The sequence below is a fragment of the Oryx dammah genome, unplaced genomic scaffold (genome assembly GCF_014754425.2).
Source record: "Oryx dammah isolate SB20612 unplaced genomic scaffold, SCBI_Odam_1.1 HiC_scaffold_8, whole genome shotgun sequence".
NCBI lineage: Eukaryota > Metazoa > Chordata > Mammalia > Artiodactyla > Bovidae > Oryx > Oryx dammah.
Window position 1 is genome coordinate 11,413,524 of NW_024070192.1, and position 18,012 is coordinate 11,431,535.

The window sequence follows — 18,012 nt, forward strand, 5'->3', positions numbered from 1 at the left end:
GCGCAGCCAAAAATTTTTTTAATTAAATTTAAAACAAACAAACAAACCTGCAGACCCAGGTGAAGTTCAGACCACCGAGATCAGCTGGGAGTGGTCGGGGGTGGCCCTGCGGCCTGAGCCCTTGGTTGTACCCCATTCAGTGAGCCCCCCACCCCTGCACCTGCCCACCTCCAGGCAGGAAACGTAGCCCCCACGGGCACCCAGATCCCAGAGCCCCTTCAGGCTCCACTTCCCCAATCTCCATCCAGCTGGGATGGGGGAGGGCTCTCTCAGCACACACAGGGCAAGGCTGGCAGGACAGCAGGATGGCTGAGTGCTGGAAAGTTCTCTCTTAGGGTCCATTTCACTGCCCAGGTCTGCCCTGGGGCTACGCAGATCTCCTCCTGGCTGTGTCTAAGCCTCAGCGCCACCAAGGCAGGGCCAGGACACGCACAGGGTGTGGCCCCCACGGAGTGGGGTGAGGCTCTCACGGCTTCGACTCATGCCTGCCTCCTGAACCCTGGACCCTGCCTTCCAGGGTCTCCGGGGTCCACTCACTCGCCGTGTGCCCCATTCAGTCCCTGGAGCCTCCTCCCCAATCCCCAGCAGCCCGTGACACCAGAGCTGCTCTGCAAGCTTCCTTCATCTGAGCCACCCTGGGCAGGGCCAGGTGGCCTCAAACTGAGCCGCTTTAAGCAGGGCCAGGTGGTCCCCATCAGAGCCGCTCTGGGCAGGGCAGAAGGCCTCGATCTGAGCTGCTTTACCAGGGACAGGTGGCTAGAGAAGCCCTTCACCGGGAGGAGGCTGGGTGGCAAGTCAACCCCACGGACGAGGTTCCTGCCAAGCGACCGTGGGTGTCTGCACACACCCCTCCACCGTTGTAGGGCTCACTCGCATGAACCAGTCCCTTTCCCCTCCGGAGCACTTGCAGCTAAGGTCACCAGACAGGCACACAGCCTGCCTGTCTTCACCCAAACAAAGAAGCCAGGGTGAGAAAGCTACAGACAGGAGCCTAGGGCCCCGAGCCAGGACCCCTGCCCGCTCTGGACACTGGGAACAGAGCGGTGACATCACAGGGAGAAGCAGTATTTGTGGGTGGCTGAGAGCACAGGGCAGACCCTGGGCCCAAACCCCTGGAGGGGCCATGGCAGCCTGTAGGCCTGGAAGAGGCAGGTGCTGGGCAGGGATTCTGGAAGGAAACCTCACGGCGGGGGGGCGGAGGCGGGCGTCTCTGGGGCCAGGGCTCCCTGAGCGCAGCTGCCAGCCCACCTCCCCAGCAGCAGGGGCCATGTTTCTAGGAGTAAGAGCAGCTCCTTTTTGTTGTGATTAAGGCTCTATTTACTCAGATAAATTCACATGGGAAGGGAGTGAGAGTCCAGCTCCTCTGTGTAAAACACAGAGGTTGTAAAAGCCGCCATCCTGCAATACAAACGCCTGTTAACAATCACAACAAACGTGGCGCGTGTGGAGCCAGAGGCGCCCTGCCCCGTCTGCCTGCCTCGGGCAGTAGGGAGGGGGTGCCCACACCCTGGCGCCTGCTCCCCCTTGGTGCCCCCTGCTGGCTCTTTGAATCCTTGCATGCCTGCTGTCTGAGCCCCCTGCACCTGCTCTGCACCTGCCCATCTGCCTGCCTAGGGCAGTAGGGAGGGAGCGTCCACACCCTGGGGGGTAGCAAATGCTCACCAGCTCACCTCTGGCACCCGCCAGCCCCCCACAACACCCACACACACAGCCAGTGTCCGGGCCAGAGCTGCAAGCAGGCCTGATCTGCCCCATGTCCCTGGCTACCCCTTGGGCTGAGATCCTGTCTCAGCCTTGCCCTCCAGGGTGGGCGACTGATAGCTGTGAACCCTGTCTCATTATCCGTTTTAAAAATAATAATTCCATCCACTGCAGAAGCACCACAGACAGCAAACTCCCTGTAGACCCAGCAAGCCCATGGCTTCCATCAGCCTCTGCCACTCAGACGGGACCCTGCCCTCATCACCAGCTGGAGGCCTGAGTACTGCCAGGTGCCGCCCAGCCATTTCCAAGGAAGGACCATATTCTGTAAAACTGCACGGCCACGCTTAGGAATAGTGACTCATGCTTACTGGGTGTCCCAACAGTCTCCCAGGGATGCCTTCCCTGCCAGGAAGGGCCACTTTCCAGTTTATGATGAGCAAATGGGGTCTCAGAGAGGACCCCCCCAAGGCCTCCTGGGTCCGATCTCACTCCCACCACCCAGCATCCCGCTTAGAACTACCCTTCTCTGGCCCCACCCCACCACCACTCAGCCAGGCACACATAGGGGTCTGACTACAGCCTGTTTCAGGGTGACAGGCCCCCATGCAGCTGCAGCCAGGCACATCTCCCAGAGCAGGGACCCTGGGTCCACCAATGGGCCTCCACCCCTCCTTTCCCTCCCCCGTCCCCCTTTCTGCTTTTCCTGCTCTGTTTTCAAGTTCAACACATTCCTTTGAGGATTCCCCGCTCCTGTATCTTCTCTGCTGCCCCCCAGATCAGCTCAAGGGCCCGCAACTGGGGTAGGGAACCCAGGGGAGACAGGTGGGCCTGGAGACCCCCCAGGACCAAGGTCCTGTGTCCCCAGGCCCTCTTTGCCTCCTGGACATCCCATAGCCCCTCATAAAGCCTGCCAGGTGTTGCCTCTGGGACACTGCCCCTGCCCTGTCCCTCAAGTGCATGACAGTAACACCTGCCATGTGACAGGCCCTCCCCAGGACCAGTCCAATCCTGCTGGGGGGGCAGGTAAGTAAGGGGCAGGAGCGGGGTCTGGGGTCCAGGACTGGGCACGAGTCACACCCACCCTTGGCCCTTAGTGGATGCACGTGGAAGGGGAGGAAGGAGGGAGCCTGGTTTAACCTGGGGTGGGGGCTGCAGGGCCAGGATCTGGGAGTCCCTTGGGAGGATACCTAGCAGAAAGCAGGTCCTCCCACGGCCCACACTGGAGGTTCTGTTTTGGGGGACCCGCCCCTGCAAACGGCACAGGAGGGGTGCTCCCCTGAGCAGATGGCTGTCAGTGCCCTTCTGGTGAACAGCCCTCAGAGCTGGCGTTCTCTGGTCCTGGCCTGTCTGTCTCCAGGGAGGGCTCTGGGGGGCTGGCAGGAAGATGGGGACAGAGCATCTGTGGGGTATGGTGCCGCTCCGGAACCAGGGGCCAGGCCAGGCTTCTGGTAAAAGAAGCAACTTGTGGGAATTCCCTGGCAGTCCAGGGGTGGGGACTTGGCACTTTGTTGCTGGGGGGACCTGGGTTCCAATCCTTGGCCAGGGAACAAAGATCCCAAAGCTGCATGGCACAGTCAAAATTTTAAAAAATAATTTAAAAAAAAAAGGAGTTAAAAAAGAGTGACTTGCACTGCCCATGAGTAGGGATAAAGTCAGATGAGTGGAGTCCACGAGAGGGCTCTGCCACGTGACCTGGGTCACCCCACCTCCCTGATCCCCTCCCAGGCACCCGTCAACGAGATCCACAGCCTTGTAAAAGACAAAGCTCTCAACAGAAGAGAAAAGCTAGAAAATGTGCAGAGAGAGGCATCTTGCCTTTCTAGGTCTTAACATGCCTAAAAGCTACAATCATTAAAACCACATGGTTCTGCGGCAGAGATGGGCCAACAGGTGAGGAACAGAATCACAGCCCAGAGCCAGGCCCAGCCCCACCGGCACAGAACACCTGGCCCCGTGACTTGAGCAGGCCAGGGAAATCAGCTGTCTCGTCTCAGACCACACTCCAGAATAACTTCAGATACGACATCAGTGAGTCAAATTATAGCATCTGAGAAAAAGTAGGTAAATATCAGCCTTCTTCATGGAGAGGGATTTTTAAGCTGAAAGCAATGGAAGGCATCATGAAAGATCAACGGGTTTGGCCACATAAAAATGTATGTTCCATAAGTGAAAGTGGCTCAGTAGTGTCTGACTCCTTGCAACCCCATGGACTATACAGCCCATGGAATTCTCCAGGCCAGAGTACTGGAATGGGTAGCCTTTCCCTTCTGCAGGGGATCTTCCCCAACCCAGGGATCGAACACATGTCTCCCGCACTGCGGGTGGATTCTTTATCAGCTGAACCGCAAGGGAAGCCCAAGAATACTGGGGTGGGTAGCCTATCCCTTCTCTAGCAGATCTTCCCAACCCAGGAATCGAACCAGGGTCTCCTTCATTGCAGGCGTATTCTTTCCTATCAGGGAAGCCCCATAGAGCTCCAAATTAAAGGCAAACAACAAACCAGGAAGAATGATTGATGGAAAATTTGTCAAAGACTGACGTTACTACTTTTGGGGGAACACAATGAACAAAATATAAAAATACTTTAAGATCTCAAAACATACACAAGCAAACTACACACAGTCGGCCACAAACAAGGAAATACAGTCTGTCTAGTCCACAAGAAAATGAGCAGCCTCATCCATAATCAAAGAAATGAAAACACACCGGATATCGGCTTCCCGACCACAGGAGTTCTTAGAAGTTGGTGTCTGGCCAAAGCCCGCACACCAGGACCAGCTAGCTACCCAGACGCCCTGGTGGATATAAGTCAGAGCAGCCTTTAGAAAGCAACTTGTGCAAGAAGGCCCTGGGAGACCTGCCAACTCCCGGGCCAAGTAATTCCCAGTCTGGGAATTCAAATGAGAGAGCAGCCCGGATGGCACACAAATCCAGAATAAAAACAAAGGAAGGAGCATGTTAATGACGCAGGCAGGAATCACATCTCACAGAGATGTTCCTTGCAGTGGTGTTTATAAGAGTAAAAGACAGCCTAAATAGTCACAATAAAAGAAGGATTCAATAAAAAAAAACAATGGTACATCTGCAAAAGAAGCCATAGAGAGTGAATTTAAGGAAATGTTTTAAACAAACAAGGAAATAACGACTTTGTGCTAATTTTTAAAAAGGAAGGGAATTTCCCTGGTGATCCAGGGTTAAGAATCTGCCTTGCAATGCAGGGGAGGTGAGTTTGATCCCTCATCAGGGAACAAAGATCCCACATGCCCAGGGAACAGCTAAGCCCTGGAACTGCAACAGATCTCACATGATGTAACTAAGACCCAGCGCAGCCTAAATAAGTAAGTATTTTCTTTTTAAAGGGGAGGATACACAAGGAAACAATTGGCCTCAAAGCAAATGCTTGTTATTTGACTATAGGGTCAAGGGTTCATGGGGTCTCCCAAATAAATATATTTCATGAGTTTTGACATATCTCTACACCAAAATCCATCAAATCCCATACTTTAAACATGTGCAGTTTAGTCTGTTTCTATTATACCTCAGTAAAGCTGAAAACAAGAGGCAGGACATAGAATTGTTTATAAATCCTGATCACAACCATGTAAAAAAAAAAAACCTGGAAGAAAATAATTCAAAATGTGAACAGTGGCTGTTGTCTTGGGTGGTAGAATTCTGGGTGGTTAATACCTTCTTGTCTGCAGTTTTCAGATTTTCTACAATAAGCATGTACTACGTCTAGAATCAGATGTGTATAATTTTATTTAATTATCACCCACGCCTATCCCCATCACTCCCATCTTTAAAGACCCCCACGGCCTCAGCATACACAGACTAGAGCCCAGACCTTGTTCTGATGTCCCAGGGTCCTGGGTCTCTACAGGTCTCTTTCTGTCCCCCACTCCCACACTCAACCCCCACCCAGAGGAGCCTCCCTGGCTGGAGGTAAGCAAGGTTTCCCCAGGGACACAGACGTGGAAGGTGGAGGTGGTCTTGATCAGCCAAGAGAAGGATCAGAGATTCCAGCCATCCTGGGGTCAGTGGACCCACTCGAAGGGTCTCTGTTTGTGGCCTCATCTCAAGGCCAGAGTGCAGGAAGGACAGCAGGTTGGGCTGTGTTCTGGGTCCTGGGATGGCCCCCACACCCTCTACCTTCTCAGCCACTCCCTTCACTGTTCTTGGCTGGACCCCTTCCTCCTCCTCCCCAAGTGGGCCCAGGCTGGGCCTACACCCCTTCCCTGACCCCATCAGGGCCAACTCCAATCCCACCTCCTACCCTGGTCCCCAGTTTCCTCGGGTCCCAGACCCCAGTGGCCACCTGGCCCCGGCCCTTCCCTTGGGTGTTCTGGGGCATCTCAAACCAAACACAGCATAAAATCCACGTCCACCTCAAGGCAAACCCACTCCCTGGGTCCCTCCCATCCCTTCCCCAAGTGGGATACCCCAGCTGCCTCTGGATCCCTCTTGTCCACTGCCCAAGTCCAGCCCCGCTGAGGCCACTGAGTTCCAACCCACAGCCCGATCCTGCCCAAACTCCTTGGGGCTCTGTGGCTTCCAGGAGATTCTTCACCCAGGACTGAAGCCATCTTTCAAAAGCACCACCCAAGTCCTCGCCGAGCCCTCTGCCTGCCTGCCTGCCCTTTGGTGGCCATTCCCCTGCTGCTCCTTCACCCTCGATGTACCCTCAGCTTGGCTCGATCTCAACATCTCTGGGAGCCTAAGACACATGCACTCAGGAAGCATTTCCAGTTAGCCTCATGCCTCGGTCTTCCAGTCTGCTGGGAGGGGCCTGGCCACCACTCTGAAAAATAAGTGAGCCATCTGAGCCACTAGGATGGCCATGATCGTTAAAGCAGACAATAACCAGTGTTGGTGAGGATGTGAGAAGAGGGACCCCAGCACAGCTGATGCAGGATGGGTGATTTCTACAGCTCCTCCACGGCACCGTGTGTCCAGAACAAGCAAGTCCAGCGGGCAGGGGCTGGGGGCACTGGAGTGGCACAGGGTGATGGGAGGCTCTGGAAATAGAGATGGAAGCTGCACAGCCCCATGAATGTACTAACACTGGACCATACCCTACAAAGTGGTTCATTTCACGTCATATGAATTTAGGGCTTCCCAGGTGGCGCTAGTTACAAACCCACCTGCCAATGTAGGAGACTTAAGAGACACGGGTTCTATCCTTGGGTCAGGAAGACTCCCTGGAGAAGGAAATGGCAACCCACTCCAGAATTCTTGCCTGGAGAATCCCATGGAAAGGGGAGCCTGGTGGGTTACAGTCCATAGGATCACAAAGAGTCGGACATGAACAAAGCAACTTAGCATGCACGCATATGAATGTCACATGAATTTCACCTCAATTAAAAAAGTTAATTAGCAGTCTGACACCTGTAGAGACCAAGTCAGGGGTGTGCCAACCCTGATGGCCCCCAAGAGTGGGTACCCCCAACATGCCCCTAGATGACCCACTGCTCCCCCCAGAGCTCCTTTCCACCAATCCCAAACAGTGAGCCTGGCTTCAGCAAGACATCCATGCACCCCAGTATTTCCAGTGGCCCAGCCTCCCTGCCTGGTGCAGGTGCAGCCGATAGGGGCTCACCTCAGCGTCACCAGCAGGTGTCACCAGCATCCCCTGGGTGACATGCTGACCCACTGCCCCTGCCCCCCAAGCCCAGTGATGCAAACAGGATCTTGTACAGGAAGGAGCTGTGCAACCAGGCAGGCGCCTCTGAGTTACGAGGCTGCGGCAAATAGACAGCGGGAGGGGAGGAGCTCGGCCTGCCCAGACCACCAGGAGCCCAGCAGCTGTCCCTGGTGCCCCACCTCCCAACCCCAGCTGAGGCAAGGAGCAAGAGCCTAGGGCTTGCAGGACAGGGCCAGCAGGAGGGGTGTCCATACCCCACAAGCCATCCGGAAGGCGCATCCAGCACCAGGGGGCCCATGGGGCAGTTTCTTGGCAAAGGTTTGGCCAAGGGCTCAGACATGGAAGTTCCTCCCAAGAGGAACAGAATCCTCAGATGGGGACGCAGCGGCCCTCTGCCTAGAAGAGGAAGGAAAGCAGGTCACTGCGCTTGTGTGGAGCCTCCGAGGCAGTTCCCAGGCCCAACCCATCTGTGTCCTTGCTCCTCCCTCCCCCAGATGTCTGTGGGCAGGTAGAGAAACGAAAGGACACTGGCAACTGAACTCAGAGCCCTGCCAGCTCGGACGCACTGGTCGCTGGGCCCCAGCATCCCCGCCTCCCCGGGGGCCTCCCTGGATGAAGGCGCATCTGCAGGAGGCCCGCACCCCAAGAGCTGGCACTGCATCAGGGGCAGTCATGGACAGCCCGCAGTCCCAGCTGATAGACACTCCCCCAGGTTCACCCACCCCATCTCAGGATACGGCTCTGAGCAGGGATGCAGCGCCCCCACCTCCACAGCTGCCCCGACTCCATCCCCAGCAGGTGAGAGGGGCCCAAGGGGCACTTGGGTGGGGAAGCTGTGCCCCCCTGCCCCTACCCTAGAACCTTCCAGACCCCCTCACCGCCTAGTCTGGATGGCCTAATGTACAGAGACAGGTTTGGACGCCACTGCTGCAAGGACAGAGGGAAGGGGCAGGTGAGCAGGTAATCCAGATGGTCTCGCACCCCAAGGACTGAGAGGAGAGCTGGAAGGTGAGGGGCACTGCTTCCTCCAGGGAAGGGAAGTCAGGTGTCTGGCAGCTAAGTGGATGCAGCTGCTCTGTCGGCTTAAGAATCAACCTGAATTGAGGGATCCAGACCCAGCAAAGTCCATGGACACGAGAAAAAGCAGCTGGGAGGGACCACCCTGCGGCAGCCACGGGTCACATGGGTCACGGCAGCTGCCCACACAGGAGGGCTCCTTCCTCAGCCCTGGACCACAGACCCTTAGCTTAGGTGGCTGGACAGTCATGACAGGTGTCAGCCCTGCTCCTGCCATCCAGCAGGGTCAGGAGCTACAACATCACCCAGAGCCTAAGAGGGAGCCCAAGGGGTCTCACCCCCCAGGGGCAGAGGAGAGCCAGGGGCCTGGGCCTCCCCCCAGAGAAACAGGGAGAGGACACACACACACGCCCCCACATCCTCACACTCACGCACATGTATGCGCACATGCACTCACACGTTTACACACGTGCTCACCCACTCCCACCCACATACTGCCCCCTACGTCCCTGTCTCTCTGTTCCCAGGGCTACTGCCACCAAACTGCTTCCCCGCTGGTCCCTCCGCAACCCTGCAGGGGCCTGAGGACAATGCCCTGGGAGGGTGAGACCTGCCCATCCTGCTCACTTGGGGACCCTACCCTGACACCTGCGGGGCATGAGGTCACCCTGAGGGTCCAGAGTCAGACGAAGGAGTCCCTCTCACAAGGCTGGGTCGGGGAGCATCCAGGGAGCAGCCGGGCAGAAGCTGGAGGTGGCGAGGCTCAGACCCGGCGCATCGCCAGACCCAGGAGACATCACAGGAACACACCGCAGCCACAGTGAGTCTTAGAGAGGACTTGCAGGACCACCCGACACGAGAAGGAAAAATAAAACAGAATCTGATGCTCTGGCTCCCACTCCACTACCAGCTGCTCAGGGAGGGGTGGGCAGCCCAAGCCCAGAACTTCCTGCCATCCTGGTTTCCAAGTTTCTGCCTGGACCCCACTGCGGGGCAGAAAGTAGTGTGAGGCGAGCTGGGGAAGCAGGACGGCAGGGCAGGGCCCAGGCCAGGTGTGGCCTCAGCTGTGAGCAGGACTATTCAGGCCCTGGCCCTGCGCGCCCAAGCAGGCCCCACCCAGGGGCTCCCTCCAGGCTGAGTGGCCCCAAGAGGAAGCAGGACCATCCCTCTAAGTCATTCATCCCCAGGGGCCAGAAACTGCCTCTTGGGGATGCCTGCCTCATGTCAAAACGATTCCAGGTGGCTTCCTGGGGTTAATAAGCTAGCCTAGGGACTTCTCTGATGGTCCAGTGGCTAGGACTGTGCTCCCAATGCAGGGGTCCCAGGTTCGACCTCCCGTCAGATCCCACATGCCACAACTCAGAGTTAGCATGCCACAGTGAAAGATTCCACACACTGCAACTAAGAACCAGCCAAATAAATAAATATTTTTTAAAAAAACAAAAAACTGGCCTACACCCCTGATTTTCTCATAATGCTTAACAACCAGCTTTCTGGAAAAAAGAGACAGAAGGGGATTTCCAACGTGGAGCCTTTGCAGGCTCCTGGGGTGCAAATTCTCCCACCACAGCCCCTCTCAACCCACCAATCTGACGCCACTGAGCACAGGGTTGGGAAAGACTCACGCCAGCGGCGCCTACACACCCTGCAGCTACTAGGGCCCCAGACCAGAGAGATGGTGAAGATGTGGAAATGCCATCCCAATGCCCATCTCTGACCAAGGGCTTGGCTCCAGAGCATATAAATGCCACCCACAGCCAGGCAGGCCTGGCTCCCACGGGCAATCCCAGACGATGACTGCAAACAGCCAGCAAGCTCCCAGAAGGGCACTCGAGGCGTCTCCTCAAGTGTGAGTCAGGCTGGGGGGAAAGGTGAGTCAGGCTGCCCCGTGGTGCTCCCGGAAGGCTCAGGGGACAGGGCCGAGAGGCTGAGTGCTGGGCAAGGGTCTGCATGGGATGGCCCCACCTTCAGTTTCCACAAAAGCCACCCCCGGATCCAGGCCCACTCCCCTCATTCCCACCATAGAACCATGTGGAGAGAGACACAGATGACCCTGAGCTGCATGCCCGCGGGTAGGAAATGTCCAGATGGGTGACCTCCAGAGACGCAGAGCAGACGAGGGGCAGCTGGTGGGTGTGGGGCTTTCCCGAGGGGGACAGAAGTGTTCTGAACCGTGGTCACGGCCAGACGTGTCTGTGTGTACAGTGAAAACCACACTGGAAGTGGATGAATCGTACGATACAGGAATCATCTCTCAATAAAGCCTGGACAGACAGGAAGATACGGCGCTAGGATGCCCAGAGCTGGACAGAAGGCTGTGTCCGTCGATGGCTGGGCCGAGAGCCTGGCGTTTCACCGTCAGCAGGGAGCGACCTCGGGGGTGAGGACCAGCAGGACCAGTGAAATGCATTCGTATGTACACCCTGTGTGCGCGGCATCCCCTCAAAGTGGGATTCCTTCTTCCCAGGGTAGTCCCGGGACATCCAGGTGGGCCTCACAGCTAGCGGAGCCAAACCACTGACCTGGGATCACAGCAGCTTCCCACCAGGAAGACGGGAACCAGCCTATGACACGGGCACCACGGCCCCACGAGTGATCGCCTGCCCGGGGCCCTCCCAAGTGAATCCTAGGACTGGACAGGTGTCCCCAAGCAGGACAAGCGCACAATCTGCAGCGTGCACGCGTGCTAAGTCGATCAGTCGTGTCCAACTCTCTGGGACCCCATGGACTGCAGTCCGCCAGGCTCCTCTGTCCACGGGGTTCCTCAGGTAAGAATACTGGAATGGGTTGCCATGCCCTCCTCCAGGGGATCTTCCCGACCCAGGGATCGAACCCATATCTTTATGTCTGCTGCACTGGCAGGTGAGTTCTTAACCACTAGCGCCGCCACCTGGGAAACCAAACCCGTCAGAATCTGAAGGCCCAGTGTGAAATCATTCAGAATTTTACAACGGCAGGAGCAGAACGTGAGCCCTGCAGGACCCTCTCCACAATGACCCCACCCGTAGAAAGACCCCCCGTGGTGCCTGACGGCATCCGAAACATCATACTGCTGCCCATCTCCCACGCCAGCCTCAGCACGTGGTGACCTCCGCAGAGCCCGGGTCTGGGGCTCAGGTCCCCTACCCCTGCCCTGGCTCCTAGAACAGGCAGGCTGTATCCCTGGCCACCCATGGCCAGCTGGCCCACACGCCCACTCCCCGTCCCAGCAGGACGAGAAGGCACCAGTGCACTTCACCAGGAGTGAGCAACACCAGGCTCGGCCACATCCCACCAGGAGAGGCGACTCTGCCCCAGCCTTCAGATGCTGGCCCTTACCCTGCCACCTCTCCACACACCCCACAACAAGTGCCCCCCGGGCCACCCAGCACCGCCCCCTGCCCTGGCCATGTTCATTCCTGTCCCACCGCTTCCTCTGGCAGAGCCGGAGCAGGGACTGGAGGCCTCTCGAGTACAAGCCCCCGTCTGCTCACTGCCCCCCAACCCCAGGCTGGCTGTGGGGAACCCACAGGCCTCCAGAAACCCCCACATACCCAGCTCTGGGTGGCTGCTCCCGCGTGGCTCCGACTGCTGGTCTAACCCCAGAGTCGCCCCTCGCAGACCTTCCCCAAGCACGGGGCCCCTGGCCCCGGCCCCCCAGCCTGACCCTGGTGGAGGAAGGCAGGGACCCGGCGTGGACACTGCCTACCGCGCCGTGCCAGACAGGCCGCCTGGGAGCTGGCTCCGGCCCGGCGTCTGCTGCCCTCATTTCCTTTGCCGGCTTCCTCTGCCGGGGGTGGGGAGGCCACAGCCGCCTGTCCTGCTGGTGCTGGTTCCTCTGCGAGAGGCAACCAGAGGCTGGAGAGCGAGGCCCAAGGTGCCCAGAGGAGGGCGCGCTGGTCCAGGCCGAGGCTGCCTCCCATCACCGCGGTCTAGTGAACACACATGTTCCCTCGCTTGCTTCCAAAGACGCCTCCAGGTGGGCAGGGCTGGCCCAGTTTACACAGAGGAGATGGAGGCTGGCATGAAGGCAGAGGCAGGCTCAGCCCTGGCCCAGGCCCCGTGGGGCTCAGAGCTGCCCTGCAGGAGTGCCCTGGGGCTGCTGTCAAAATGTGCCATAGACTGGGGCCTCAGCGCACAGGACTGTCTGATGCTCGGAGGCCGGACATCCCATGAGAGGGCCACGCTCCCTCCAGAGGCTCCAGGGTACGACCCTTCCCGCCTCTCCCAGTTTCAGGCCTTCCTTGACTCATGGCTGCATCAGCCCACTTTGCCTCCATCATCACAGGGCACAGGACATCCTCGTCTCTCCCGAGTCTCCCCCAGCTCTCTTGGAAGGACCCCAGCCATAGATTTAGGCTTCCCTAAGCTGGGAGGGATTGGAGGCAGGAGGAGAAGGGGACGACAGAGGATGAGATGGCTGGATGGCATCACTGACTCGATGGACGCGAGTCTGAGTGAACTCCGGGAGTTGGTGATGGACAGGGAGGCCTGGCGTGCTGCGATTCATGGGGTCACAAAGAGTCAGACACGACTGAGCGACTGAACTGAACTGAAGCCAGGATGAGGGGCTTCCCTGGTGGCTCAGATGGTAAAGAAGCCATATGCAATGCGGGAGCCCTGGGTTGGCAAGATCCCCTGGAGGAGGGCATGGCAACCCCCTCGAGTATTCTTGCCTGGAGAATCCCATGGACAGAGGAGCCTGGTGGGCTACAGTCCATGGTCACAAAGAGTTGGACACGACTGAGCGATGAAGCCAGGATGGCTCCATCTTAACTTGCAACAGCTCCAAATGCCGTGTTTACAAACAAGGTCCCACCCTGAGACTCCAGGTGGGCATGAATCTGGGGGAATACTGTTCCACCCAGGGGCTTCCCAGGTGGCACTAGCAGCAAAGAACCTGCCTGCCAGTGCAGGAGACATAAGGGACATGGGTTCGACCCCTGGGTCACGAAGATCTCCTGGAAGAGGTCATGGCAACGCACTCCAGCATTCTTGTCTGGAGAAAGAATCCCATGGACAGAGGAGCCTAGCAGGCTATAGGGTTGCAGAGTCTAACACAACTGAAGCGACTTGGCACACACACACGCATTCCACCCAGGCGCCCTCACCTAGGGAAGGTAGGGCATTAGGAGGATGGAGAACCAGCAGACATGCTCAAGGACAGTGACGGCAGGTGGAGGAGCCAAGGCTTGGCCCACCCTGGAAAAAGGTAGCTGGGTGACAGCAGGGAGTCCTTCAGGCCCAGCCACCGGGAGGGACGGCTCCAGGCTCCCCAAGCCTCAGGCAGCCAGGACCCGGTGGCTCAGTCCATCAACGGACATGAGAGCAGAGATGAGGCTGAGGGCCAAAGGTGAGGATGGATTGGGTTTTCCCGCCAAGCCAAGCCCTTGACCGCCCGCCCCCAGGAGACCACAGCCCAGCCTAGGCTCTGTGCATCATTACACACACGTGAAGGCATCTGCGAGCATTCGTGTGTTTCACGTGTGTGAGTGCGTGTGTGAGCCTGAGCACCTGCGTGTATAAAGCTGCACAGGGATGCGTGGGGGAGAAACAGCCCCTCTGAGAGAAAGGCACAGTCTGGCTTCCTAGAGAATGTTCCAGAATACAAAGAAATTGCCCTGGGGATACTGCAACCTTCCTCCTGCCCTGAGCTGGCCTACGCCCCCAGACTCAGCCCAATAGCTGCAGCTTCCACTCTGGGGCCAGCCTTTCTCGGGCGTGGGGAGGGGTGGTGACACACGTCAAAGGGTTGGCTCTTGATGCCCTCCCCACACTGGGCCAAGACCGTCTGGGAGCATCTGCCTTCAGCCAAGCCCCATTGGCATCAGGCAGTGAACGGTGGGCCACCAATTTTGAGAATTACCATAAGCGCATGGCCATCAGCCATGGAGCGGGACCCCCAGGGCCGCAAGAACTCATTCCTGGGGTCCTTCTCAGCACTCAAGTTGCCGAGTGTACCCATCCCCATGCAGGTCAAACCACGCCTGGCCGGAACGCCCTCCCTGTGCCCTGTCCCCCAGCAATGCCTTCACCCCAAAGCCCGAGCCTGCTCAGCCCTGAGCCGGCACAGCACACGCATTAATGCCGGTGGAGCGTGCTCCCGACAGAGCCAGGCTCAGGACAAGAATGTGGGCAGGCAGCAGGACGTGACCAAGAGGCTGGAAGCTGCCTTGGCTTCCATGAGTTTCCTCAAACTCCAACTCCCCCTAAATGATCCACAGTGACCCCTGCCCCAAGGTCAGCCTTGACGGGCGCTGCCTGGGGACTGGCCTGCACCCAGCACTCCAGTCACCCTCTGGGGTGGGCACCACAGTAATGCCCACCTCCAGATTAATGAACCAGATTAATATTCCAGATGAAGAACCAGAGGCACAGAGAGGGCCATGGGATCAGGGAGGGGTTGGTCCACTACTTGCCCCAGGGGTCTTAAGACAGCTCCAGCCCTGGGCTGCAGAGCTCTGACTGAGGCCTGCGCCTGCCAGGCACCTGCTGAGGGCCTGGGCTGCACCCGGCCCCTCCAGGACTTGAGAAGGTGAGAAACAAGGGTGGCCCTCTGCCTCAGAGAGCACCAGCCAGAGGCAAGCCCCGCCCCCTCAAGGCCACGCCCCCACCAGCTCCCCCCAGGTGCTTCTGGCTCCCACATGACACCCTCCTCTCCCCTCAGTTCTTGGCTTCCATATCCCACCCACCCAGTCTCCTCAGAGTGAAGTTTCACCTGTGTGGAGCTGAGTCTCAGAGAGGTTGAGTGACTGGCCCAAGGCCACACAGTACTGAGGTCAGAGGCCTGTGACTGCCCAGAAATCTCCCAAAGTCACCCATATCGTGGGACAAGCTGAACCCCAGAAGAGGCAGCCCTTCCAGATGCCCACCTGTACCAGCCTGTGGTTTCAGAAGAACGTGCTTGGGCCTGGCCCTCTCCAGTGGCCTGCCCTGCCCTGCCATCTCTGATAGGTGATGGTGGCCCAGGCAGGAGCTGAGTTTAAATAAGGTCCCCCAGCACCCATACTGCACTCAAGCACGTGCCGAGAGCCAGAGCCTCAAACGCAGCCCCCTTCACTCTCTACATAAGTGCCACCGTTGTCACCACCTCTATGGAGAACTACCATAGCATCCATGATGGACAGAGGACTGTCAGTAGGCAACAAACCTGGCCTGGTGACACTGTGAGGACCCTCCGCCCAGGCCGGGTCCCTCTGTCCACCCCAGAGTGTTGAGCGACCACAGAAACAAATTCTGAGATAGCCACAAACATGACTGTCCCCTACCCTCTGTGGTGGATCCCAAGCAGGGTCCCTATTTAGACAGGAGTCAACCTCAAAAAAAAAAAAAAAACCCACCTCTCCCCACTTTGGGGACAGAGGAAAGCCACATGCCACTGTGGCCTTGTCTCCATACACCATCCCCCCCAAAAGAGCAGCCAGTGTTCATGGAGGGTCAGGTTTTCATTGGGTGCTTAACCCCTAACTGAGCCTGGTGTAGGCACTGCTATCCCCTTTTACAGATGAGAAAACTGAGACTCGAGAAAGCAAGGGTGGGCAGGGGGACTCCAAGGGGTGGGAGCAGGGCTCTGAATGCTAGGCATTTAGCGGGAGGGCAGAGGACCCCACTTCTCCTGCTTCCCAGTGCCCACATGGGGGCCAGCATGGAGCCCTGGAGTTCCACACCCCAGCAGGCAACACACCTATACCATCCCGGGGGGCCCTCGCACAGTGGGGCAGGGCTCTCCCCTTCATTCTGCCTGAAAAGAGCAGACCTCCCCTTGCCTCCTGACAACTTTTTCCCCTGCTAAGTCCTTAAACTGACACATTATAATTACACTGATCACAGCTGTTAACAGAAACATTTGCAAGAGGAACAAGCTTAGTTGTTTCTCTAAGATGGGGGAAGGGTCTCGTGCTGGGACACACCCAAGTGTGTGTTTGGGGGGGAGTGTACTGAACCCACTCACACAGGGCAGGTCTGGGCCCTACAAAGAGTGCAAGAGGCAGGGCACGGGGGAGGGTGTCCCCCATCCCTGGGTCAGTCCTGCCACACACACACTCACCCTACCTATGGTTCCAAGGCTGGACCCTCGCTGCCCAGGAGCCACGCTGCCTGGAACACTGGCCCGGAGCCACCTGGATACCTGTCCCAAAAGGCTCTCTGGGCCTGGGACTGACTGCTCAGCAGGGCCACCTCCACCCCCACCTCCAACCCCCACCCTCAGAGTCCAGCAGGGCTGTCACTGCCCGGTTGGGGGCCATCCACTGGGACTCCATGTTCTTCAAGCTCTGGGAGTCGCCTTGGGAAGTTATTTCTGAGCCAGGGACACCCACATCCTCAGTCCAGTGGAGAAACCTGCCGTCTGCTCCCCTCCCCCAGGAGCAAATGCCTTCAGATGGGGCCGGACCCAGGGGACCCTGTGCATCACTGCACGAACTGGGCCCTACTCCAGGGAGGGAGACCCAGGAGAGCCCATCACGTGCTCACCCGGCTTTGTTTTGGCTGGATTAGCCTGTGCCAGAGCCCCAGTGACAAGTGGGTGGGACTCTGGGCCCTTAGGCCACGGCTCCAGGGCAGGGGCTTATCTCCCACTAGGGCCAAGGAGGGGGGCGGATGGCGGGGCCTATGAAAGCAGAGGGAAGAAAGTCTACCACCTTCTGGCGACGGAGGCAGGCCTTCAGCTGCCCCCGGCCCCACTGCCCACCATGGCGGCCCACTGCTGCCAGGAGGTCAGGCAGCCATGGGTAAACAGGCTGCCAGGGCCGCCAGCCTGGGGGAAGGGGGGAAGAGGCCTGGCCCCATGTCCCCTGCAGCCAGCTCTGACAGCGCCACCCCGGCCTCATCCCTGTCCCGAGGGCCTGGGCATCCACTGAGGCCCATCTCTTCTGAGCCTGTGCTCAGCGCGCTCTGTCCCATGGGTCAACTACGGCTCCCACCTCCCCATGCAGGTGGCTGGGTGGCCCGGCAGGGCTCTCCAGAACGCATTCCCAGCCTAGGGAGGAGCCTGCCACCCTAGTCCCAGCGAGGGTGTCCATGGGCCTGAGGGAGCAACACTCCCACCCCTCCCTGGAGCCCTTAGTCCTGGCTGCCTCCTCCCCTGGACACCTGGCCCAACACAGGCCCTCCTGCCCCAGATACCCAGATACACCAGATCGAAGCTTCCACAGGGACAGGCAGTGCCCCCACTGCCCACCCCGGCTACTGGAGGCCTCAAGCAGGTGCCAACCCCTAGGCCTGCCCACCTCCGGGCCTCCAGGGGTTCCTGCGGGAAAGCAGTTCCGTCTGCAGCTCCGCTCAGAGAGAGGAAAGGGTTAATTTCCATGCAAAACAGAAAACCAGCGGCTCAGGAAGCATCAATGTATGTCCGTAGTTAGGCAGGTTAGGGGCAGCCGCAGCGGGCAGAGGGCTGGCAAGGGGCGCGGCCAGGGGACTCACCAGGGTCGAAGTGCGAGCTGAAGGCGAAGCTGGGGTTGAAGAAGGACGACGACATGGCCAGGGCCAGCAGCGCGGCTTGGCATCCCTCGACTGGCGCTGCGTTCAGCTCAGGACGCCCGAGGCCCGCACCGCGCCATCACCCGAGCGGCCGCCGCAGGTGCGAGCGCGCCTTGGCCGCGGCGCCCGCTCAGCACCCACAGCCGCAGCCGCGGGGCCGGCGGGGTGCGGGTGCGGGTGCGGGCGGCGGCGAC

General features: G+C 58.6%; 1 protein-coding gene across 2 annotated transcripts in view; it reads right to left on the reverse strand.

Moving 5' to 3' along the window:
- AATK (apoptosis associated tyrosine kinase) overlaps window positions 1-17,866 on the reverse strand; it is a 39,620-nt gene extending 21,754 nt beyond the window's left edge. For both annotated transcript variants that reach the window (XM_040244790.1, XM_040244792.1), the window contains exon 1: window positions 17,762-17,866. In XM_040244790.1, coding sequence (XP_040100724.1) covers window positions 17,762-17,816 — 55 coding nt within the window. In that variant the 5' untranslated portion in view covers window positions 17,817-17,866. The remainder of the gene's footprint in view (window positions 1-17,761) is intronic.
- Window positions 17,867-18,012: the final 146 nt, after the last annotated feature.